At 38.2% G+C, this 26,130-nt stretch overlaps 1 protein-coding gene across 6 annotated transcripts in view; it reads right to left on the bottom strand.

Annotated features, from left to right (window-relative positions):
* The window catches only part of UBE2D3 (ubiquitin conjugating enzyme E2 D3), a 33,027-nt gene that overhangs the window by 6,675 nt on the left and 222 nt on the right, over positions 1-26,130 (bottom strand). For 2 of the 6 annotated variants that reach the window (XM_032261596.1, XM_032261599.1), the window contains exons 1-6: positions 25,616-26,034; positions 24,684-24,835; positions 8,102-8,165; positions 7,976-8,007; positions 1,151-1,228; positions 49-154 (exon numbers count right to left, since the gene is read on the bottom strand). In XM_032261596.1, the coding sequence (XP_032117487.1) occupies positions 49-154; positions 1,151-1,228; positions 7,976-8,007; positions 8,102-8,165; positions 24,684-24,707 (304 nt within the window). In that variant the 5' untranslated portion in view covers positions 24,708-24,835; positions 25,616-26,034. Of the gene's footprint in view, positions 1-48; positions 155-1,150; positions 1,229-7,975; positions 8,008-8,101; positions 8,166-24,683; positions 24,836-25,615; positions 26,114-26,130 lie in introns of those variants that run through there. The other 4 variants (XM_032261600.1, XM_032261597.1, XM_032261601.1 and 1 more) reach the window with 3 other exon arrangements.

Here is a 26,130-nt window from a genome sequence, read left to right as displayed (position 1 = left end):
TTAGAAATTGAGAACAGCTTAAGGTTATTTCACTGGAAGTATTTTTACCTTTAGAAATTGTTAAAGCAGGCGACCACTGTGATCTTAGAATATCGAGACAAATGCTGCCATTACTGTTAATATTTGGATGATAAATTCTTGTTGTAAATGCAACCTAAAACAGAAACTTTTAGGTATTTTATTCAAATAAAAACAAATATCTTTTAAAGCAAAACTTAAAATAATCAAGCCACAATGTTAAAAATGTCATCTATTAGCAAACAAGTTCCAAATATATAAACTGGTTTCTACAATCTGACCACAACCCCCTGCCCCCCGGCTCCCTCTTATTAAAACAGAAACTTAAACTTCTGGATAAAAATTTCATTACTCATATGAAGGAAAGATCTCAAGGTTACTTTGGTCCTACTGTGTCATGAATATCAAAGGGTAATTTAAAGGTTTTTAACACATTCATTTAAAAAAGCTCTAAATTTTGAATGTAACCAAAATTTGTAGACCATCTCATTTAAAGTTTCATTAAGTTACATAGGTATGCATGAGTTTGCATTTCCACTGTACATAAAACAAACTTGAATCACAAAAATGGAAACCATCACATTGCACCTGTAACAATACTACAGACTGTTAATAGTGAATGTTTATGTCCTTTGAATATTACCTTCTCTAGTTACTAATAGAGGTTGAATTTATGTTAATTACTGAAAAGTAAAGGATAATATGCTTTTAGTATCTACAAACCAATCAACTCACTGCACTAAGCAACTCTTTAAGTTTTCATAAATTTAGTTATATATATAAAACTATAAGCATAAGTTGTAGCAATATGTGCAAATATAAACTGAAGCTGAACATTTGATGCCTACAAGACAACAAAGCCTATAATCAGAATCTATGTAATAATGGGGGTAAGCTTCTATATAGTCTGAATCTTGCAACATTAAGGAAAAGACAAACTTTATTCCCATTTACAAAGTTCAAATTGAGGTCTAGCTCTTTAAACCAAAGGTTTAGAGTCATCATCTGTACATCAGTGCCTCAATTCAACATACACATTTAGCCTAGGCAGAACCCTAACTTTCAAGAATACTCTATTCCTTTGAAATAAAGCATAAATCTATACTAACAGATTATGACAGTAAATACTTGCCTTAGGTGGTTTGAAGGGGTAGTCTGTAGGAAAATGAATTGTCAAAAAGAATACACCGCCTTGATATGGGCTGTCATTCTGTAAAAGAAAAGTACGCTTAACTCAAATTTAAAATATTAATTGCTAAAAATCCATAACATGTTTCTAAGCGTTTCTCTAGTAATGAACCAAAATTACCTATTTACACTGTAATAAAAATCTAAATTATCCCATGAAAATTTAGTCTATATTAATAAAAAAAAAAAAAACACTAAAAACTTACTATACAGTAATAAAACCTAATTTAGATTCAATTTTACTTAAGTCACCAGAATGTCTTTTAAAAAAAGTTATCCAGAAACACAAGTATTCTAGATCTCAATTCTCACAAAGGAAAAAGTACACATAGCAATAAAGCCTACATACAGAATTGTATATCAGAATAATCTGAAAATAAACGTTTACATGTGTAGATTATTTCTTCCAACAGCCAGATGTGTACAAATGGGTTTACAACAGGCCATTCTGCCCACTGGCCAACCAAAATGTTAGCCATTCCAGGTAACGAACACACAACTATGTTCAAGAGAACAGGGAAAAGCTTAAGTTTCTCATTTTAATCAATACCAGAAAATAGATACATTGTCCCTATTTTATGCATGATATAAATGAGGCTTTAAGAACTAACTTAGTCTAGTATACAAATGGTAAATGACAGAACCAAGATTCAAACAACAGTCTTTTGAAGACCACTTAATGACAAAAGATACTGATGCCTAGTCAGGAATTTAAAGTTGAAATGTGGAATGCCTAACTGCCTCAGGATATGCAAAGAACCAATCCGAAGGTATGTTTTAAAATTTACATGAATTGGGTTATTACTAACACTCATTCCTCTCCATTAGAAAGGGTATGTATATACAGCTACATGAGCCTTTCACTATGCCCATTCTGGATGTCAGGCACATAAAAACTAGGTCCGATACTAACACAGCTCATCTAATTCCTACCCTTCTGTAAAACAAACATTAATTCAATTAATCTAACTCCTTGCTATATATGTAAGGGATCCAAAGAACAATTTTTTATCTTGATGAGCTTGCACTCTGATAGACATGTTGAGTAACTGCAATGAAATGTTACAGGTATCATGAAATATGAACAAGGGACACATGGAGTTCAAAGAAGAAAGGTCAATTTATTAATGAAGAATCAGGTTTAAAGAAATACACAACTAGTAAATGGAAGAGCTACTATTTATTTTTGAGACAGAGTCTCGCTGTTCCCCAGGCTAAAGAGCAGTGGCGCGATCTCAGTTCACTGCCTCTGCCTGCTGAGTTCAAGCAACTCTCCTGCCTCAACCTCCCAAGCAGCTGGACTACAGGTGCGTGCCAGCATGCCCAGCTAATTTCTCTATTTTTAGTAGAGACGGGGTTTCACCATGTTGGCTAGGCAGGTCTCTAACTCCTGATGTCACGATCCACCACACTCCACCAGAGCTACTATTTAACTTGAGTTCTTCTCCAGCTCTCAAGTCTTTCCTTTTTGTTTTTTTTTTTTTTCCAGGTGGGGAGACAAGGACAGAATCCCATCTTGCTGTGCTGCCCAAGCTGGCGTGCAGTGGCGCAACCTCAGCTCACTGCAGGCTCTGCCTCCCAGGTTCAACTGATTCTCCTGCCTCAGCCTCCTGGATAGCTTGGATTACAGGCATGTATCAACGTGCCTGGCTCCTTTTTTTCAGTAGAGATGGGTTTCACCATGTGGGCTGAACTTAAAACTCCTCATCCCAGGTGATCTGCCCGCCTCAGCCTCCAGCAAAGTTCTGGGATTATAGGCATGAGCCACTGTACCTGGCCCCTTTTCATATTTTTTGCAAAATATGGAACTAGAAACATTTTAAGTGACCCGAGTTTATTAGATTAACACATCTTTGTTAAATATGGTTATAATAACTTTTACCTGATCAGATACTATATAAGGTATGTTTTTTCTACGTAAAATTAACAATTTAAGGGTAATCCCAAACATTTTCTTTTTAAAACAGGGTCTTGCTCTGTCACCCAGGCTGGAAGGCAGTGGCACAATCTTGGCTCACTGCAACCTGTGCCTCCTGGGATCAGGTGATTCTCCCACCTCAGCCTCCCGAGTAGTTGGAACTACAGGAGTGAGCCACCACAGTCAGCTAATTTTTTTTGTCTTTTTAGTAGAGACGGGGTTTCTCCATGTTGCCCAGGTGGGTCTCAAACTGCTCAGTGATCCGCCCACCTTGGCCTCCCAAAGTGATGAAATTACAGTCGTGAGCCATCACGCCCCGCCCCCAACACTGAAGTTTTAATAACCCAATTCCAGAAGTTCTTTGTAAGCTTTCATTCCAATTTTCATGAAATCAAATGCTGTCTGTTTCTGAATAAAGGTAATCTGCTGATTTGATTTAGGCAAAGCCACATTTCGTTTTGTTTGTTCAAAAAAAGAACTTTAAAAAGAAGGCAGAATATTTCAATGTTGCAATTTAATACCAAAATGCTGCCATACCAAAGAGGAAGAACTACAAGGTTCAGAGATAACAAAACTAAGCCATATACAAAATTGAGACCCTATGACATTTAACTTCTATTACCAACCAGCAGGTTACTACACGAAAGAGAAACAAAACCCCCAAGAATAAGGCAGCAAACTGACTGGAATCTTACAAATACAGAAATTACATTAGATATCTGCTTAGGAAACCTTCTATCCCTGTTTTGGTCTCATCAGTGCAAGCTGCTTCCTCATAGTGCCTCAGCTCTTCTGTGGCAACCACAAAACTTTGTTTTTTTTTTTTTTTTTTTTTTTTTTTTTTTTTTTGAGACAGAGTCTCGCTCTGTCGCCAGGCTTGAGTGCAGTGGCATGATCTTGGCTCATAGCAACCTCTGCCTCCCGGGTTCAAGCAATTCTCCCGCCTCAGCCTCCTGAGTGGCTGGGACTACAGGCATGCACCACCACGCCCAGCTAAATTTTGTGTTTTTAGTAGAGACAGGGTTTCACCATGTTGACCAGGATGGGTATTCTTTATTTTTATTTTTTTAAAGTGTTGCTGTCACCCAGGCTGGAGTGCAGTGGTGTGATCTCTGCTCTCTGCAACCTCCAGCTCCAGGTTCAAGCGATTCTTATGCCTCAGTCTCCAAAGAAGATGGGGTCACAAGCATGTGCCACTAGCACAGCTAAAAATGTTGGTATTCTTATAGGTTGATTTTCTACTTCTAACTGCTGCCCCAGAAAAATATGAGTTGCAAAATATATCTCTTGTGCAGTTACTCATTCCAGGGCATATATTCAAATGCCCACTGATATTTCTACTTAGATTATGGCAATAGCTTACTGATGGTTATCTCTCCATCTTAATGATAAAATGGTCTTTTAAAAATGTTACTCCCCTGCTTGAAATCTACCATAGTTTTAAAGATATAATTCAAACTCCTAAGTACATACGGTGCTTTATGATCTCGGTGCCCATCAATCTAGTTTCATCTTCTGTCTCTTCTATAGAACATGCTCTCTACTGCATGTAAAATATTATATGGATAACACATCTTCTTCTCTCCCCTACTTCAAATATTTGTCCTTATAGCCTCCTTTGTCCTACCTGCTCCCTTATCTGTCTTTTACACCTCTTTAAGTACATAGTTACCATTAACCCCCCATATGTCTAACATTTACTTAGATTTCTCTTTTATTAGGCTACAAAGCTCCTTAATGAATAAGGTAAAGATGGAAAAAGTCTTCAGGTATCATTAGCTTATGTAGGAAATGACATAATACACAAGTTGAAAAAAAACCCTTATGGACCAAATAAAATAGTACCTATGGACCAATTATTTAAATTCAGATAATTTTTCTAGTTGATTATGCTCAGGCTGCGAAAGATTACATTTTTCACAGATACTTTCACATTTCCACAGGTACTTTCTTCTACAGCTCTGTCATCGATTAAGGTAGAAGTTAGTGTTGTTCTTTAAATCCACCTTTTTCTGTCATTCAATTTTCAATTAAAAAAAATTTAAGCAAGTAAATGTCAGAGGCAATAGGTAAGGAAGTCAATTTCTTCTACTTGCATCAATTCTTGTTGGAAACTAATCTTAATATAGTATACAACCCCCCCACCGAAAACACACACACACACACACACACACACACTGTTGTCAATGCTGTCAATTCTTTCGAAGGTTTAATTTTTAATCAATAGTTGTGCTTCAGAAGTAGCTTACCTTCAGAAACAGTAAGCTAGTACATGACAAAGCAATTTTGCGCATAACTAATGACCTAGAGGATTTTCTAACAACTCACTAAAATCAGTTACTCTATTAAAACTTAAAATTAGATGCTCTATTTTATAAAGTCATGAATCTTCAGTTCTGTGGCACTGGCATCACTTTATGCCACACAGGGTAACCATACTCACAAAATAAGCTATTTATCTTATACAGTAGATGCTTTGTCACAAAGATGTATTCAGAAGCCAAAAGAACAAAATGAGTTGTTTCATTGGTGCGCTCCACAGTAAGCACAGAGTTAACTATTTAAAGCTGACACCTAAATTATGTGCTTACTTAGGTACGAGACAATACCTGTACTTTGGGTACATTTTTATAACCTTTGACTCCTTCTTGAAATTACCCAACCAACAGTGAGAACTAAACTTTTTAACTGAAAACGTTTCAGTAAGTACTGCTATCAAAGCAAAACCCTGCAGTTGTGGTTAATCAGGTTAATATTTAAATTGTTCTGAAAATCACATGCTTCTGTTTGTAAAAGCAGAAAACTGCCAGTCATTATATTAAAAGGTTGCGGAAAAAATTTAGCAAGGAATAGCCATCATCTAAAATATATATTTAAAAAATGAAAAAAGAAAATGTTTTCTAAAAATAAAATCAAATTAAGTAAATTGCTAAAAAAAATCTGTCAGAATAAGCAACACCATTGTCTAAAAAATTACCACCATATATTCCTCATTCATGTTTCCTTTGATTGACTATAGGTATGTTCCTTGCCTTTCTGGAAAATTAGTGTGTTGTTCAAAGTAACAAAGTCTAATCTATTAAGAAGAAATCCCGACAAGTTTTAAGGAGCTGGTTTATTCTGCACACTATCCAATTAGAAGTCTTAACTACCCACCCTTCTGTACTTTCTTAATTTTGACAATTTTTACAATGAAACTATCAAGTACCCTCTGAATCAAAGATGAGCTTTATTTGGTAAGACATTTTATCGAATTCTTTGAAAATTGGTAATCCAAAATGGGAAAATTATAAAGTTTGCAAAAGCAACTGCTTACAAAACATTAGGTAGATAATATGGAACTGACCTAGTAGGCATTGTGGTAAACACATATACCATCTAAAAAAGGGAGGCAGCTGTTATTCCATCCCAAGTCACTACTGCTTGTGGAATGTGGGCCTACTCAAAATGGTTTTTTATTTGAAGACTACCAGCTTTCAAAAACATCATGTGGCGCAAATTGGGTAACTCGGCATTTAATTCTGTGTATTAAAATTACACAATTTTGCTATCAAATTAGATAAAAGGAATCACTTTTAAAACAAAGTAAAATTTAAAACAGTAAAAATAGTCATTGTGATAATGAAATACCCAATCCTTGCTTTGTAGTTTATTAAAATGATCCAGGATATTCGAAGTATTAAAACTTAATATTTGCCCCCCTGCCATGACTTACTTTGATTGAGTTTCCCTACTTTTAGGACACTAAAAATTCAATCACTCTAAATTAATCATCCCTGTTAGGATTTCCCATTAATTATTCCTACCCATCACTTCATTCACTGATTACTTATTTTCCATCTTATCACACTTTATTACTTGTTTTAAGTATCTGTCTACTCCAGCAGAGTGTAAGTTCGCTGTAAGGTTGACAGGGATGTCTATTACATTCACTCATATCCTTATTTCCTGGAACACAGTATGTAGTCACATTTGAGACAGAAAAATGACTAAAGTTAGAATCAGAATTACTGAATAAATACTTGTTGATTCAACCCATCTACTAACTCTAAGCATTTTTTTTCTTTAGAACTATAAATACTTACTAACCACTGTCTCATCTAGTACACTATTGCTCTTTATGTTGCTTATAAAACCACCAAATAGGGAGAAAGTTTTCAGTAAAATAAACATGTAACTTAGAAAAGACATCCTTAAGCACCTTACCAAGTTAAAAAAAAAAGTTAAGTATTTGTGTAAGATACAGTCTTACCCCAGGATGTTTTAGTGCGCTCTAATTCTCTGAAATTCTTAGATGGTATCCATAATTCTGAATATTCAATTATCCAGCATATAGTTTCTTATCTACCCAGGATAGAAAGGAATTTTGCTATATTCAAAATATCACTTTCTCCCTAAATATATTCAAAATTTGCATAAAACTAAAGTTCTATATAGAATCAAATATCAAAATACAATTAAGCTAGATTATTGGCAGCTACAGCAAAAAGATAAGATCTCTGAGTAATACAACTCATGGCAGTATCAGAGCCAGTAACTTTAATTGTCTCTATAAGTAACAGGAAGTTCCACGACAATGCTTTACACAATGCTACGAAGAGAAACTGAACTGAGGTAGACAGATGTTTGGTAGGTCAGAGATGCTATACTTTAGAACATGAACACAGAGAGAGACACAAAGTACACATAACAGATGACTAACTCATATTGTTTCTTTCAAATGCAGTACAACTATAGAATATCCAAAATAGAATTAACTACATGATAAACCTACAGACCAAGCTAAAAATTACAACCAAATCAATGCTGGATTTTCACTTAACACTAAATTTAAAAATTCTTAATACTTACAGGTCCCATAATTGTGGCTTGCCAATGAAACACTAGAGAAAGAAAAAAAATATCTCTTGGTTATTATCTAAAAATGCACAAGCTTTAAAAAAACTAAGCATAAAAATCAACTTGAAAGTTACTTACTATCATCCCCAACTGGACCTGCAGAACATTGTGCTGGAGGGTCACGGGCCAAATCACTAAGTTCCTATATACCAAGACAGAAAATGGGTGAGTCACATTAAGTTTAATTTAAGAAAACACAAGTGAGTCCACTGCTTTCAGTTACTTTCACACTATTTTTAAGGAACAAGCCATCACAATTCACATAAATAATATATTACATTAGCAGAGAGAAATCATACCTGGACATATGCTGAGACAATTATCTTAGCAAGAGTTCATAAAAATATATATGGATACACATTGATACAAAAAAATTTATTACATAAACAAAAACCTGATCTCTTACAAATTGAAATAGCTATAAGTAGATATTCTCACAGTTTAAGAGCTTAGACCAGGGAGAGCTCAATATTCATGTTATTTGTTGAACTTCCAAGACCACTTTTGGAGGCCCTCAATTGTCTTAAATCCTTTGTTCTTCCTGAACTATCCTTCCTCCCCAATCCACTAACTCCATTTTCCACCTGAAAACAAACTCTCATGGGGCTTTTGTTTTCTAATCTCCTTATTCTCTCAGCTTTTTTTTTTTTTTTTTACTCAACGTCCATTTTTAACTATTCTTGAAATTCTGACCTTGAAGAGCATACTTCTGTAAGTAGAAAGAGGTTTGCTCTTAACATATAGTCCACACAATTCCATATGAACAATTTATTTGTAACATGTATGTAGTTCACTGTTCCATGACTTGTGCGTAACAATAACACTTACTGCCTTCAATATTTTCAAACTAATAGCTTCTCTTAAGTTCAGCCTAAGGCATAAGTCAATAAGGGCCACCCCTTAAGTCTAGGGACTTCTGTATCTTCTTTACCCCTTTCTCATATAAACATGGAAATAATGATAAAGTAAGGTTTAGGATTCCATTTGAACAGCAGAAGACCACTAGGTACAGTAGCTCATGCTTGTAATCCTAACACTTTGGGAGGCAAAGACAGAAGGGTTCCTTGAGCCCAGTGTGACTGAGACCAGCCTGAACAACACAGGGGACCCCCGACTCTTCAAAAACATTAGCTAGGCATGGTGGTGGCATGCCTGGGGTCCCAGCTACTCAGAAGACTGAGGTGGAAGGATCACTTGAGCCCAAGAGGTCAAGGCTGCAGTGAGCTTTGATCATGCTACTGCACTCCAGGCTGGGCAAACGAACTGTCTGATACAAACAAACAAAACCTGCCTCAAACAAACAAAAAAAACCAATATTGGACCAAAAAAGCTAGCTGGGCACAGTGGCTCCTGCTGGTTATCCCAGCACTTTGGGAGGGCAAGGAAGATGGATCACCTGAGGTCAGGAGTTCGAGACCAGCCTGGCCAACATGGTAAAACCCCATCTCTACTAACACAAAAATTAGCTGAGCGTGGTGGTGCATGCCTGTAATCCCAGCTACTAGGGAGACTGAGGCAGGAAAATGGCTTGAACCTGGGAGACGGAGGCTGCAGATCATACCACTGCACTCCGGCCTGGGGGACAGAGTGAGACACTGTCTCAAAAACATAAAAAAGAGAATAGCTTAATGTACTCATATACGAAAGACCAAATACTAGAAAGCAGAAGAAAGGATGCCCAAATAAAGAGAAGCAAAGTTAAGAGGATAGCTTGAGCCCAGGAATTCAAGTCCAGCTTGGATAACATAGGGAGACCCCATTCGCCACACATACACACACAACAACAACAACAACGACAAAAACACAAGACACAATAAAGAACAATCTGGCCAACAGCAACTATGAACCACAACATCAATATATCCGTGTGTAACTCCAAAACATTTACCTTCTATTTAGTCTACTAGAACAACTTATTCCCTATAACTACCGGAATCAAGAAATGGAAACAGATTTCCAAAGTGAGTACATGCACTTTCCTTCCTTAACTGTCATCTTTTTGCCTTCCTATGCAAAAGTCAAGGACAGAAAATGCAGAATTTTCAGTATAAACTCCCTCAGAAGGATGCAGGGAATGGGAAGAAGAGTTAAAAACCTCAATTTAGCAAGGTACGGTGGTGTGTGCCTGTAGTCCCAGCTACTCAGTAGGCTGAGGCAGGATTGAGCCCAGGTGTTTCAGGTTTTCATGTGCTAAATGATCATGCTGGTGGATAGCCACTGCACTCTATCCTGGGCAACAAACTTTAATGTCTATTTTATACCAGTTGCAGATGAGTATTTTCATTCACTACATGGAATTTAAACACTGACAAATTTATGTAAGAGTCCCACTGTGGCACTGACTTGGTGGGGGGAAATAAATGAGTCCTCTAAATTTTGTTCATTTTGTTAAATCCACTGGAAATCTTTAAAATAGGCACTCAACAAATTGAGGGGCCAAAAGCCAACCAACCAACCAACCAAACGAAAACAACCCAGCTTTCAAAGCTTTTAAAAAATTAGAATCATTTAACACATACCTTGAAAATTAGATAATGCTAACATCTTTCCCTACAAAACTGAGGAACTGAATAAATTAAATAATGTATGCCCCAACAGTACACAGCCTACAACTGTGCTTTAAATATTTCAATTTGTCGAACAGCCCTTTCAATGGAGCTCCTATTTTTCTTGGCTAAGTTTGTATTCTGTACCAGCATGGAATAAAATTACAATTTCAAGAAACATTGAAAAAGAAAAGCTACTACATAAAGGGTTGTCTTGTTAAAAAAGAATTGAGACTTTGTCCCATTTAACAAGAATTGCTCTAAGCTTATAAAACACCTTAGCTCCCATAGGGTATTTTGCCATTTACAAAATTATAGTACTATAGGCCAGAGTCAATGGGGATTATTAAACCTTATTAATCTCAAAAGTGCTTTTTTTTTTTTTTTTTTTTTTTACAAAATCAAACTAAGACTATTAGAGATATTAGCAAAACAGCATGGAGAAACAGGACTAGGGAACTAGAGTACACAATATGGATTAAGAATAATTATAGTACCTTTAAAAATGTTAAGATGGTCAACACAAAGTTTTAACTGCTCTAATAGTTTTTTTTTTTTTAAGTTTTGATTAAAGCTGTTTAACAGGTCCACCAACCCCTTCCCCTTTTAAAAAAAAAAATGGGGATCTCACTATGTTGCTGGACTGCAGTGGCTAGTCACAGTCATAAGGCACTATAGCCTAGAACTCCTGGGCTCAAGGGATCCTCCTGCCTCAGCCTCCTAAGTATCTGGGGTTGCATGTATGCACCACTATGTACAGCAAATTGTTGATCAATAAATATATATATATTTTAAAACTGTAAAATTCAATAATGAATTTTGCTGATTGACTCAAGGTGGGAAGAAAAGATGATGCTAAGATTGTTGGCCTGAGTCAAGCATGAGATCAGCATCAAGTAAAATGGTCAACTTGTAGGTGAAGCTTGTGGGCAGATACAGAGATACCATTTAAACACTCCAAGACTCAATTAGGAAAGTATATATATACATACATACACACACGTTGAGAACAGGCTGGGAACAAATACTAAATATCTTTATTAAACAGATGATATTTATAGCCATTAATCTTAGTGAGAGCATTCCGATAACAGAAGGTCCTAGGAGTGAATCCTGGATGAATTTAATGCTAGGAAAGGGAACCTTGGCTAGCAACCTGAAAAGTTAAAATAACCTGAAGAAAGGCTTTGTTACAATAAACAACACTGAAAGAAGGATAACTATAGCAAATATTTGCCTCTTATGTTCAAAATGCACTTCAGAAAATGGCCAGTTGTTCAGGAATGGTGACTCTAGATTAACACCACGAAACAAACAAAATACATATGTCAATAGAGTAGACAAGGAAAACTGTCCTGATACACTGTGCCAATTCACGCTTGAAACTCATCACAACTGCTTACAAGGTTGCCAGAGATTCCAGGATTCACAATTTTAAGATTGTATAACACAGCTTTATATGCTTGTCTATATAGATACACCCTCATGTGTTCAATATACTCAAAAATGGGAGAAAATTCATTCCAAATACTTTTGATCCGGATCAGTGGGAATTACTGAAATCTGTATCACATTTTAACAATGTAAAAGGAACAATGTGGCTTTTGGATTTCAAAAAATCTTAACAGAAAACATTAACTGAACCAAATCAGTATTTCAAAGACGATTTTTTTGGGGGGGGGGTTGGAACTTAAATTATCCACTATTAAGCAAATGACTTTTTTTTTTTTTTTTTTGAGATGGGACTATCGCTCTGTCATCCAGGCTGGAGGGCATCTCAGTTCACTGCAACCTCCGCCTCCTGGGTTCAAATGACTGTCCTGCCTCAGTAGCTGGGATTACAGATGCATGGCAACATGCTTGGCTTTTTGTGTTGTATTTTTAGTAGACACCAGGTTTCACCATGTTAGCCAGGCTGATCTTGAACTCTCTATCTCAAGTGATCTGCCTGCCTCTGCCTCCCCAAGTGCTGGAGTACAGGCGTGAGCCACCACACCCAGCCTGCAGTCTTAATTTTATTCACGTCTACTTTTTCTCAGGGTTCTCTTCTCATCTCTGAAATAGGAATCACTACCTGGCACGTAATGTGCTAGTATTAGGTACTTAAGAAGCAGACCACCCATCCCAAACCAACATTTCTGGGCAAGGCTCTTAATTCATCTGTTATTGAACAAAAGCAAAACTGCTCCATACATGGACCACATAATACAGCCCCTACTTTATTTAAATCTTGGACCTATGTGATAAATCCTGTTGTCTAAAAATGTCTGATAAGCATTTGAATATACCTAATACTGAAATGAGAGTTTAAAAAGTGACAACACCATCCAAGTTTTGCATTTATTTACTCGTAATTACCACAAAAAAAATACTAGATTTTGAATTCAATACATGTTAAAATGTTGTTTGAGACGGAGTTTCATTTGTCACCCAGGGTGGAGTGTAATGGTGCTATCTAGGCTCACTGCAACCTCTGCCTCCCAGGTTCAAGCGAATTCTCCTAACTGGAACTACAGGTGTGCACCACCCGTCCAGCTAATTTTTTGTATTTTTAGTAGAGATGGGGTTTCACCATGTTGGCCATGCTGGTCTCAAACTCCTGACCTCAGGTGATTCACCCGCCCTGGCCTCCAAAAGTGCTGGGATTACAAGTGTAAGCCACCGCACCTGGCCAGCATAAATATTAAGATAAAATATTTTAATTTAAAAATACACAGTTGCTCTAAACAAAATACCCAGTAATGTTGGAATATTTCATCATAAATAAAACTAAAGGTCAGAAAACTATAAAGTTGACCTAGAATATAATCACCATACTACTTGAATGTGACACATTGTAATTACAAAGAACGTAAGAAAGTATTTCTTATAGAATGAGTTTTTCTGCACATTGACATTTGTCAATCACTAAGCCTTTAAATGGTAGCATTATCATCCTTTTAGAGTGAAGGTATAATTTCAGCTAGTTAACACTGAGTTTCAGGTCTTCACTCATAATTTCAGGTTCTTGTTATTCTCATATCATTTCCAAATGCCTTATTTTCCAAGTTCTCCATGACCAAGGCATCTCTTTAGTAATAATCAAAGACATAAAATCAGGCCAAACAACTTACCTACTTTAAATTCAATACAGAAAAATAACCTAAGTATTTTAACAATCAAAAGGTCTTTCTTAAAGATAAAAATGCTATTATTTCATCATTTTCTTTCTTGCCCTTTAACTAGTATCTAATAGTACTAAACTGCTACGTAGTACTCAATAGTAATAAAACCATGTACTAGCACTTACCTTTTAGTGATCAAATAATTTCTGCAACACTATGTGCCCAAAGAATGAGCAAGACAGTATCTTAGCAAGAAAAAAATGTGATAAAAGAGTAATTCATAGTGGATGCTCTTTGTAGCTAGCAGACATTTTTGTCTACTCAATAAACCATCTTACTCATGAATTCCTTTTCCCTTACTCCAAATCATATGACTGTAGTCCTGGGTCAGCCATCATTAACCATCATTTGGACATTGCTAACCATAGAATTTTGCTCCCTCAGCTGGGACCCAACTGTTAGTCCATTGTCCATATCCCAATCCAAGATTTTCCAAATCAAAGGAATATTCTTCCTTCTATAATCAGTAGCTGTGTCCCACAGCTGTTGACAGGCATGTGTCACGGACTTACACGGTGAAGTCAAAAGCTTAAAGAGACCATATTCGACAGCAGCAATAACAAAGAGCTGACTTGTCATACAGATGTGCAATTTTGGTTCCTAAGGTTGTAGCTTGCTCTGGTTCCTGTATCTATTCCCTTCATTGTTAACTATCCCAGTTTCCTTCTAATAAATCCCTTATTTAATCTGGGTTATATTGAGGAGTTAAAAAAATACATACAATAGGAAGAGCCCAATTCTGAATATCAATTATGTAGATTTTATTTCACTAAAACACAATCTAGTTTTTGAGTTTTGCTGAAAAACATGTAAGAAATCTAAATGAAGCAACGTCTCAAAATTGAATTAGGAATAACAAGGTTAACTTTCGCACTGGAGGTTAATTTAAATACATTTCTAAAAGAAGCGTAATGTTTTTAAAATTTCACCTTCAAAACATTTATTTACTCCTATGAACACTGCCTTTTTGGTGCCACGCATGTTAGGTATAAAAACACCAAAATAATTAAGATAGAAATGCCTCCTCAGACTGAGCTAACAGAAAGCAGGCACAAAGCGAAACAAAAGTTGTATTTCAACAACCTACATGCTTAAAATAAAGGGATTCATATGCTCTGTGAATCCTGAGAAACCAACCACCACTATCTTTCCCTGGGTTTAGAAGAGTGACATTTGAGCTGGGTCCTAATGGAAAAACAAACAGACATTTTTACCAAGAAATAGGAGTAAGAGAAGCATTCTAAGTAGAGAAACTCAAAGTCAGGAGTGTTGAAGAACACAGGCCATAAAAATTTGCCAGAACAAATACTGCAGTTTGATATACCAGACAGAGTACAGTAGGAGAGTGGCAGATGTAGCTAGAAAGGCAGCTTGATCTTTTTTTTTTGAGATGGAGTTTTGCTCGTTACCCAAGCTGGAGTGCAATGGCGCGATCTTGGCTCACCGCAACCTCTGCCTCCTGGGTTCAAGTAATTCTCCTGCCTCAGCCTCCTGAGTAGCTGGGATTACAGGCACACGCCACCATGCCCAGCTAATTTTTTGTACTTTTAGTAAAGACGGGGTTTCACCATGTTGACCAGGATGGTCTCGATCTCCTGACCTCATGATCCACCCGCCTCGGCCTCCCAAAGTGCAGCTTGATCTTTTTAATGAGCCTTGAATTTAGTCAGACTATTTCAAAGGCAATGGAAAGCCATTGATTGGTTTCTAAATAGAAATAAGACAAATGAGATTTGAATTTTTAAATATCCTAGCAGCCGTACACCGAAAAGTGTTTAATTGCACTCTTTTAACCACTTTACAAAAATAGAGCTCATCTCTGTTTTACAGTTAAGTCCCTTAAGAGAGGGGAAAGAAATGACTACATTCAAGCATAGAACACGTTCAACTTTAGGTGAATCAAGTAGCGTACCTACTAAACAACTTAAAAATTAGGACTAGTGTTAAGTTTCAAAAAGGTTTCTTTCTCAATAAAGTGTCCTTGCAAAGATAATTTAATACTTGGAAAATTGAGGAAAAAAATCTCAACTGCACCAAACCAACTATCATTTGATGCTCAAGAATGAGCACGATATGGAAAACTAATGTTTTCCTTAGAATTTGTTTCCCCGTAACTATCCACTGTTAATCTGTATCTCATTACATGTAGTGTGAATCCAGTACTGTCTCTTTTTCAAGTTACATGGCCTTTAAATAAAAGTCAACTGAGAAAATGATTCTATCCCACAGCAAGACAATTTACTGGACTGGGATTCAATTTCCAATGACGCACATAATCAGTATTTTTAAAAGTAATTTTCTCTACGATAGTTACTTAACAAAATGATTTTAGAGCCTAAAGTTTCACAGGCTTCAGGGACAAAAACAATGTATAAAATTACAGAATTGAAATTTTCAGCTTATTGCTTCCTAGTAATCTAGAGAATGAAAAACAGTGCCAAGAAACAGAAAGAACAGCTCTTACACGGGACCTGTAAAATTTTTCTGTACTGTGCTGACTACCCTTCAGCTAAGGGGAACACCATTACTGAACTATTAAGACCACTGAAACAGGAAAATGGTTGGTTGGAGACACTGACATACTTTAGGAATTGCTTAAGGCTCCATTCACGTTGAAGGGACACTAAGATGGATGAAGCACATAGGATCCGGGTACAACACTAAGAAACTGTACTAGCTATACAAAGTACAAAAGGTTGGACATGTCTTTCCCACAAAGCCCTCTTTTTGGGAAACTTTCTCCTTTTAGTATCAACTTCCTCTGAGCTGCTTCTCTTCAAACTTTCTGGACACCTGGCTAGTGTGAGAATCCAGCCCTTCTCTCACTGGAAAAAATATTTGTCTTTAAAAGCCCTAAAAAACCTACAGGAAAAGAAGTCAAGCAGACTCCGTCTTCTTTCTAAGCTAGGTAAATAAGATCCTCTCAAAGCTTCCACATGGTCTAGTTTGCCTCATCAGGTTAAAACACTACAAACAAATGTGAGACAGCAACAGACTTTACACAACTCAATTGTCTAATTTCCTGAAGACCTGGTGGGCACCATGGTAGAAAATAGGGCAGGATTCACGGGATATTTTCACACACACAAAAAATATCTCTAAAAAGCAACCAACAGGTACAGCTTAAACCACTGGTGAGTATTCTCATCTCGAAGTACATGATTTAAGCAGTAATGGCTTTGGCCACTACTTTATTCTGAAACATTCTTTACATGAGATTAATACAAAGCCTGCACAAATGGTTTATTTTGAAGAAGACCTTTACTGCAGTATCTATGGGATATGGGATTTGACAATTGATTGTTGGAGATAAAATTTGAAAACGCTGACAGGCACATAAAAGTCTAAACATACTGCTAAATCATGCTTTTTGCTTCTCTCATCTCTCTATATCTTCTTCATTCAGTGATGGGTGGTACTAGCAGTGGTGACCAACCACAAGCTACAAAGAACAGGAGGCCAAGGTATCAAAAACACTAAAGGCCTGAAAGGATGGCAGAAGAAACATAAGAAATGTTCCCTCCCTTGCTGGGGACAGCGGCTCACACCTGCAATCCTAACACTTTGGGAAGCTGACGTGGTCAGATAATCTGAGATCAGGAGTTAAGACCAGCCTGGCCAAACATGGTGAAACCCCTTCTTTACTAAAATACAAAAATTAGAGGGACATAATGGCAGGTGCCTGTAATTCCAGCTACTCAGTAGGCTGAGACAGGATAATCGCTCAAACCCAGGAAACGGTGGGTGCAGTGAGCCAAGATCGTGCCCCTGCACTCCAGCCTAGGCAGCAGACCAAGACTCTGTCTCAATTAAAAAAAAAAAAAAAAAAAGAGTTCCCTCCCTTCAAAGAGCTTATAAATTGGAAATACGAAAAATGTTTTATGAACAAAATATCTGAATATTAAAAATATTTATTCACAAATATTTATGAATATTATGAATAGTTAGGAAGCTAAAGAGCAGCCATGTTAGAGGAGCCCTATATGTATCTGAACATTTGGTTAGCTCTCTTTCAACAACAGCTAGTATCCGTCTATCATATCAACATAACTAAAAGGTAGCATTTATGAAAACAAGGTTTTAAATGTCAACCCTATTTGAAGTGTAACTCCATAAATAACTTCTTCTAGGATTTTCTTCTATCATCCTCCCCAAGGCTTGTCAAAATTTAAAAGTTTATACAGTGGCAAGGCCAAGTTCATGGATTCTACCTTGAAGCACAGGAATATTATCACCATGATGCTCTACAAATCATTTACCTCAATCTCTACTATCTATTTTGCACATCATCACACAAAGGCCAGACAGAGGACAGAATGTAGTAGTATAGATACATTTCCTCTCAGCACTTTTGGGAAAACTGAAAGCTTGCACCATTAGTAAAAGTTAATTTCTTATATTCTATTTAAGCGTTTTGTTCAGAATTAAAGACAAGATTTATATGACTCAAAGACAAGATTTATATGACTGTGAATGAGCACTATAAAAACAGCCCTTGCCTCAAAAACCTAAACTGAGCTACACAAAACACTATTTGGGGACTGGACAAGATGACAAAATGAGGTTGGAAGCAAAGGGAGTAAGTGCCTATTAAATTTTAAGAATCACCCTCAAGAAGACTTTACAACTAACCTAGCAAAGTACAAAGGTGCAAACCAACGATAGAGGTCAAAATGCAGTACAATTAGCTGCCCATCAGGCAGACAGTTAAAATACTGTTGCTATTCATATAAAGATTAGGTTTACTATAAAGTAAAAAGTTTTATTAACTTTAATGTTATGAAACGTGTGTATCATGTATGGAGATGCCAATGTCAAGGAACAACAAACTTATCAGGAATGTATGGTTATTTCCAGAAGGATGGTTGGCAAAAAGAGCTGAACAATTTCACAGAACTCTAGATTTAAGCAGAAATAGTCCCTTTAAAACACATCTTAATTTGAAATGTCTTCTGAGAAATCCTTTTTTATCTTAAGGATTAACAGGTAGGCACTGCACAGTATCTCATTACATTACTAACAAGGTATTAACTTCCTGTTTAGTTGTAATTATAGGTGAAACAAGTATACCTGTTCATTACACAAGGTACTAAGAATGGATTGAATATTATAATAATTGTCTTGATCACCACTGAAGGTAAAGTCACTCATTATTTGAAGCCACTCTTTTGTAAGCATTATCTAAAAATGGGCAAAGAAACCCAAATTTAGATTCTAAGCTCTGCTCCATGAAAGCAAATAAGGTATTTTACGGACATTAAAAAAACCCAAAGACTAACAGGTGTCCAGTGGTAGAAAACAATTATACAGTATCCATGAAACTACAGCAAGGTTAGAATGAATGTTAAGTACTTCATACTGAAAAAAGCAACCAAAAAATAGTAACTCACAATTGAGAAACATTTAAATATGACAAATTCAGCTATGAAAAGTTGAAGGTCTCTTTTACAACAGATTATGTTGAAAGTATAGTTAGGAGACAAAAATCAGATGTTTCAACAAAGTATAAAAATACTTCCCTAAACTTTTCCCTTCCCTACATAACAAGGTTGAGGGTACAATTCTGCATAAACCTTATCTAATAAGATAAACTGACCAGTAAGATATTTAGTAAATACATTTTTTAACTATGAAATAACATTGCTATGACAGCAAGCTCAAGATCACACAACATTCCCAAGAATGAAGAGTTTAATTTCACTAATTTCAAAACACTAGTTTTGGCAAGAGGAATTCATTATAACAAAAGATAAACAACACTGTAACAATACTAATAATGCTAGTATAGAATATTTCTTGGAGGCAGGGCGTGGTGGCTCATGCCTGTAATCCCAGCAGTTTGGAAGGCTGAGGTGGGCAGATCATGAGGTCAGGAGTTCGAGCCCAGCCTGGCCAGTATAGTGAAACCCTGTGTCTACTAAAAATACAAAAATTAGCTGGGTATGGTGGCATGCGCCTGTAATTCCAGCTACTCGGGAGGCTGCGGTAGGAGAATCACAAAGGCGGAGGTTGCAGTGAGCCAAGATAGCGCCACTGCACTCCCACTCCAGCCTGGGCGATAGAATAAGACTCAGTTTCAAAAAAAAAAGAGAAAAGAAAAATTTTTTAAAATAAATACCTCTCCTACTAGATCTAACTTTCTTGAAAGGTAAATGTACAAACTGACAAACATCTATTCATGTGTTTACATACTTGTTTTCACCACTGAATGCAGAATTACCTTAAGTAAGGACCAACCTTCACATTTATTCCCTGGGACTAGAATAGAATACTACATTTAATGCAGTTTAGGACCTTTACTCCCCTGTTATCTGTGGTACTTAAAGAGGAGCTTCAGAATCACCTAGAAAAATCAGAAATTTATGTCTACATCCAGGGAAAATGATTTAGTAAATCTCAGACCCCCCCATGTAGCTGCATTTTTTAAAATCTCTAAACAATCTGACATTTAAAAATAACTAAGAGTATAATTGGATTGTAACACAAAGGATAAATGTTCAAAGTGATAGATACCCCATTTACCCTGATGTGAGATTACTATGCATTGCATGCCTGTATCAAAATACTACATGTAACCCATAAATACTATACACCAACTATGTACTCACAAAATTTAAAAAAAAAAAAAACTCTCAATGTTCTGGAATATAAACGTAATTCCCATCAAAACCCACAAACAACATATAGATAACACTGAGTCAGCTCTTACACTAACGAAGAACCATTTAAAAAAAGAATGCAAAAACCAATCTAGGTTTGAGATTTTAATCTGAAACATTTTTTTAACTCAGTGTTAGGAATGTAGTTTCTTTTTTAATAGAAAGATTATAGCAACATGCTGTGGAGAATCCTTAAAAATTGCCTGTCTTGGATAATAAGGATCACCTAAACTCAGGCACAAAGTTTGAGAGAGCAATCTAGTGACACAGTAGTTCATCCCAGTGATGAAGCATTCAACTTTTATTTCTGTGAATAACAAAAACTAGAATCAACACTGCAGATGAGCATGATGAAAGAAAAGTATGCAGTATCAGTCACGCACACTTTTTCAAATTAAATACACACTGAGGTCACATGATCATTATCCTTCAGCCACAACTGTCATACACAGGAAGTTAGCTGGCTATAGACAAGCCTTGAGGACCATATATGAAACACATGTGAGACAGTTTACCAGCTTATATGGTAGTTGGGAACAAGAAGTGTATCTTGTTCATTCTAAGATGTCCTAAGCAGTTAACTGACACGTTAATTTTCAGTGCTTGAAGAGACTATCCCAAAAAGAACGAAATCCACTTCTACTTTCAAAACATATTGGCTAAAATCTTAATTCACAAATTAGCTATTACCTAACAGTAATGCTAAATTCCAATTACTTAGATGTGGAAGTAGGGGAGCAAAGCAGCTTATTTCAGATAACAAACTAAAACCACATTTACTATAAAATAAGAATTGAAATGGTTCAAAAAAGAGCTTGTGCTTTTGGTGTCTCACTATCTGATTTGAATCTCCATCACTTATTAGTTGTGTCACTAGACAAGTAACTATTTCTCTGGGCCTGTTACCTTATTTATAAAATTCTCGCATCTATCCCACATGGTTGTCCTGAGGATTAAATGAGTTACTACTACTAAAGGGTTTACAAACAGTGTCTAGTACATAGAGGCTGCATTAAGTCTTAACTACTGTACTAGGCAATACTATATACAAAAAGTAAATGTTCTGAATGACAAAAAAACCTAAAGGATGATAGCAAAATGTAGTGGTGATTAAACAAGCACATACTCTGGACTAGGCTGCCTAGGTTCTGATCCCAACTGTCACAACATGAACCCAGGTCGTCTTAACCTCCTTGTGCCTTAGTTTTTGAATTTCAAGATGGAGACAACTGTACCTGCTTCCTAGGTTTGTTATAAGATTAAAGAATACATGCGTTTCAAACAGTTCTGACACACTGCAAACGCTGAGAACATGAGATATTCTTTTAGGCTTGGTTCACATGAGATTTCTATTCAAATGTCCCCAAAAACACATATACTGTAGTAGACACTGTTTAACAGGAGTGGTAAAACTGTCTATGGCCCTTAGTACTAATCAACTTGGAGTGCCACTTTTAACTCCTGATGTTTAATAGCCCTATTTAAGACCATATTACAGCTTGTTCAAATACAGAATACAGGAAAAAAAAAAGTTGATTGGTCTAATAGCCAAAAACTTACGCTAAGAACATAAGCTGAAGTATAACTTCAAAGGCTCGATCAAATGGACTAAAGGTTAAAAGTATTCCAATAATCATTTCAATAGAATGATAATGAGGAATACAAATATGTCTTAATATTTGAAATGTGGGACCTTCAGACAAGAATAAATTCAAAATAGGTACATAACACATAGATACTATACATCAATGGCTACTTGACCCCGTATTTCTAGAAGAGGTGCTTAAACTGAAGAGCATTCTCCTTCAGAGCTGTCCACTCACTAAAATTGTTTGGATGTGGAATATCTGAAGGTTGCCTCATGTGATTCTAACACTAACAGCTGAAAAACCAAACCACACACACATGTCAAAAATTTATGTACGTTGAATCAATAATGTTCACATAAACACTGGTTTTTCCAATTTGCCAAGTTATCACATTGTGTCTACATTACATAAATCTTCAAAGTATTTACAACGAGAAAACCTGGTATTAACCACGAGTACTAAACTAGAAGTCAAAGTTCTTAAACAAAAATGGTTAAGAATTATAAATCGTGATATTAAAATAGCAGTAGCAACTGTGAGCATCACGTACCAAGGGCCTGTTCAAATCTGCACATTAATCCAGTTAAACCTCAAAACAAATTTAGGAACTTAAAATTGTTTTGCTCACTGCTGCCACTCCAATGCCTAGAACAGTGCCTGGTACATATTAGGCACAGAGCCATTTATTGTTCATACTGTAACAGATACCCTTCTTATAGAGGCACATAAACTTGCCCAGAGCTAGAATTCTAACTGGAGCATTTCTACTCCAATGTTCACACTCTTAATCATTGTTATATTGCCTCTCTAAAGCTCTTAAATCATTTAAGTGGTGTCACAGCAGCTGGGTATGACCTGTAAAAGAAAAAAAATCAGTGAGACCTTCCTTTACCTGTTCTGTTCCACATGTACAAAAAGCTATGATCTGGAATTATTCCAGATCTTACCGGCCTAAACTTATTCTGATAGAAAAGACTTTCATTTGTACTGAATGTTATGTTCTTTTTGTTAACTACCTTGTAACATACAACTATGCTTCTCCAGTATGTTGCTGGCCTTTAAAGTGGTCACGGAAAGAGGTTATTATTTCAAAATAACCTCTTTTATTTTGACCCTTAACTCCTAAAAAGCTTCTTCCTCTTTTCCTTCATTTCACAAAGATTTAAATTCCATTTCGCGTAACCCAAAAAAGATGATGCAATGAAGGTCTAAAACAAAATCCAAGATTTCTTACCAATATTAGGAGTGAAGATTTAAACCTTCCTCTTTCACAGAACACCGATCTTGCCAAATAAACTTCAGTCATAATTAAATAAATGCAAATGTAGTAGTATCAAGTCTATTTTAGTAAAGGCAAGTTCTTGCCATTCGTCTCACTGAACTCTTTTTTTCGAAAGAGTAATCTATTAAAACCAAAGTTTCTAACCCTCACTGCAGCCCCCGCCCCATTTTTCTAGTAAGGCTGAATTTATTCCATGACATTTTTTTCAAGTTAGCTGTAAATACTCCACCCTCCTCGATTGTGCAACAACCTAACACACCACACAAACACAAATCACAAAAAAGGAAAATACAGTCAGTGTTTGAATTTAGGTAAGTTTTGAGTAGAGGGTCTCACAGCAGTGCGCAGCCTGATATAAAAGTTAACATTTAACAAAACATATTATTTCACATTATTATGAAAGGAGATGCCGGAAAGAGCCTGAATCAGTTAAAGCAGCCGCCATCTTAAAATGCGGGATAGAAGTTAGAGCAAGAAAATGAGACGAAACCACCGGAGGTGGAGGTTCCGCTCACTCCCAGAGCTCTGAAAAATCCTAGTTTTTTTCCAACTTAAATCGACAATATACTATTCAAACCACATTTCAAGTAACGAAAGAATCTTCCCAAAGGGTGTTATTAATATGGGATGAGGAAAAATAGGTACATGTAGCTTTCCCTTATTGCCATCGCACCTCTTATCTACCCTCCCCCCCACCACCCCCCCGCCAGCCAAAAGGAAAAGGGAGCTTCCAGAAGGCTTTTACATCAGTTCCCGGTGTGCCTCGGATAAATAGCTTCGGGTGAAAAGCTGCAACTACTTTTACAGGAAGTGGCAACACTGTGTCATTCTATCTCCTCCCAAACACACTTACTCTGTGTACCCTGCCCAGAGTCGACGAAGAGTTTCTCCACTAAACTCATTCACTATCCTTCAATAGACAAGAGACTTCCACCCGACCCTCAGTCAAGTTCACGACTCGCCAAATTTTTCGTCCGGGTTTTCTTTCTTTCCCGTAGAAAGCCTACAGAACCTTGATCTCATAAAGTTAAGTTTGGGAGCTCCCAAGAATAGGAAGCTGCATGACATCTGCTGGAGCGGCTCTCCCTAATTCGGACCCCAAAAGAACTCTTAAGCAGCAAAAAAATAGTAACAATCATATAAATAAAGACGCTTTAAGTCACTCTCCTCCACCCCTAAACTGCACCGATTCCAATGAAGCACACTCGGGATAACACTTCACTTGCCACAAGTTTTCTCCGTTCCCTAGCTTTGAACTTCATTTCAAGAAGTATATCCGCGTTCTCCATCCCCCACCATGGAAGAAGTGATCCAAGAGGTATTTTCAGAATTATGCTTCTTTCCCACCCCCACGCTTTCCTCTGGGCCCGAGCCTTCCTTTTCTCCCACGACCCCATTTCCTTCAGTTCCCGCGGGTTACCTTATTAATCCGTTTCAGCGCCATAGTGTGTGCTTGTCGTCTGGCTCCTCACTCTCTCGGTGTGTGCTCAAAGGTCCGGCCAAAACTCTTGATTATCCCGGCGGCGGGGCAGGATTGTCTCGTCTCACACCGGCTCTGCCAGACACAGGCGCCTTTTGCAAAAACGGAGCAGATCAACACTCGCACAGGCCTCGGAGAGCCCCTGATGAATCCAGGTCCCTTAAGACGGACGCGATCCGGGGTGGGTGGGGTGGCAAAGCCACCAAAAGCCTCTATGCCGTGCTTTCTGCCCGAAGTGGGGGCGAGGGTGACGGGAAGAGCGGAGGGGGTGGCTACAAGTTTAACTTCCCGGCCTCTCGAAAGGAAGAGACCCGGGTGGGAGAGGAAGAGGCGTCGGAGAAAGGGGTGGGTGCGGGGCAGGGTCCGGAGCCCAGGAGAGGAGGAGCTGGGGCCTAGTCGGCGCTATACCGGCGTCACTACGGCAAAGAAAGGCAAGGGGGAGGGGGAAGCAAAAGACTCAGGACGGACGCCGGACTGCTTTCGGTTTCTGCCCAAAGGTGCGGCCAGGGAGGGGAAAGAAATAAAGGAAGAGAGGTTTGATGTGTGTTGGTGTCCTCGCAGCGAGCTATTCTGTGTCGTCCCTGACGCCACCGTACACTCCGCCTTCCAGCGCGCTCCCGCGCGCGCCCGCCCAGATACCTCCACCACGCGCCCGTGCTACCCCTGAGGCTCCGGCTTGGGCGCGTGAACGCGCCCATTCCCCCTCCTCCTCCAGCGGGAGAGGCCCCGGCTTCTCCAGCCTTCCCACCCTACCCCGCCGCACCCAATAGGCTGGCCGTTCAAGCCGCCCAGGGCCCGCACTGCCCCTCTTACCCGGCCGGCCAGTGGGCCGGCCTCCCTTCCCTTCCCTAGCCGTCCACACCCACGCGTACAGAGGGGCCGGGGCCTCCCTCAAGCTGCGGCCTCGGCCTCCTCCCCGCGCGGCAGCTGGTGCCTCCCCGGCCCTACGGGGCTCACGCGCACGACACAGCCACAAGATGTCCGCTCTGACGGAACTACTGCCAGCTGCCACGCTCCGCCCCTCCCCCTTCTCCTGCCTCTTCACCGCCGCGGATCAGTCCGCCAACGCCGCCGTCGCGAGCAGAAGACCGATGTGAGGCCGAAGCCAGACGGCTTGCTTCCCACGTCCGGGGCCGAGTGAATACGTGCCAATCCTTTTTCCCTTGTCCTTCTCGGAACAGCACCTTCTTACTGAACAGATCGGAGATTGGACTAGGAGGGCGGGGGAGGGAGGCGGATCATGGGCTGGGGGGAGGGTAGACGAGTGGCGGAAACCCTTAGGCTCAGAGAAGCATCGAGAACCGGAAGGAGACCATGGGAGGAAGGTAAAGCAAGCAGCCGCTGCGCGACCCAGCCCCACGCCCCTCCCCACAGCGTCTCCCAGTTT

This window comes from Sapajus apella, unplaced genomic scaffold, assembly GCF_009761245.1.
Source record: "Sapajus apella isolate SASKATOON/1434 unplaced genomic scaffold, GSC_monkey_1.0 scaffold124, whole genome shotgun sequence".
Lineage (NCBI taxonomy): Eukaryota > Metazoa > Chordata > Mammalia > Primates > Cebidae > Sapajus > Sapajus apella.
Note: the sequence above shows the minus strand (reverse complement) of the source record. Positions and strands in the feature narration are given on the sequence as shown.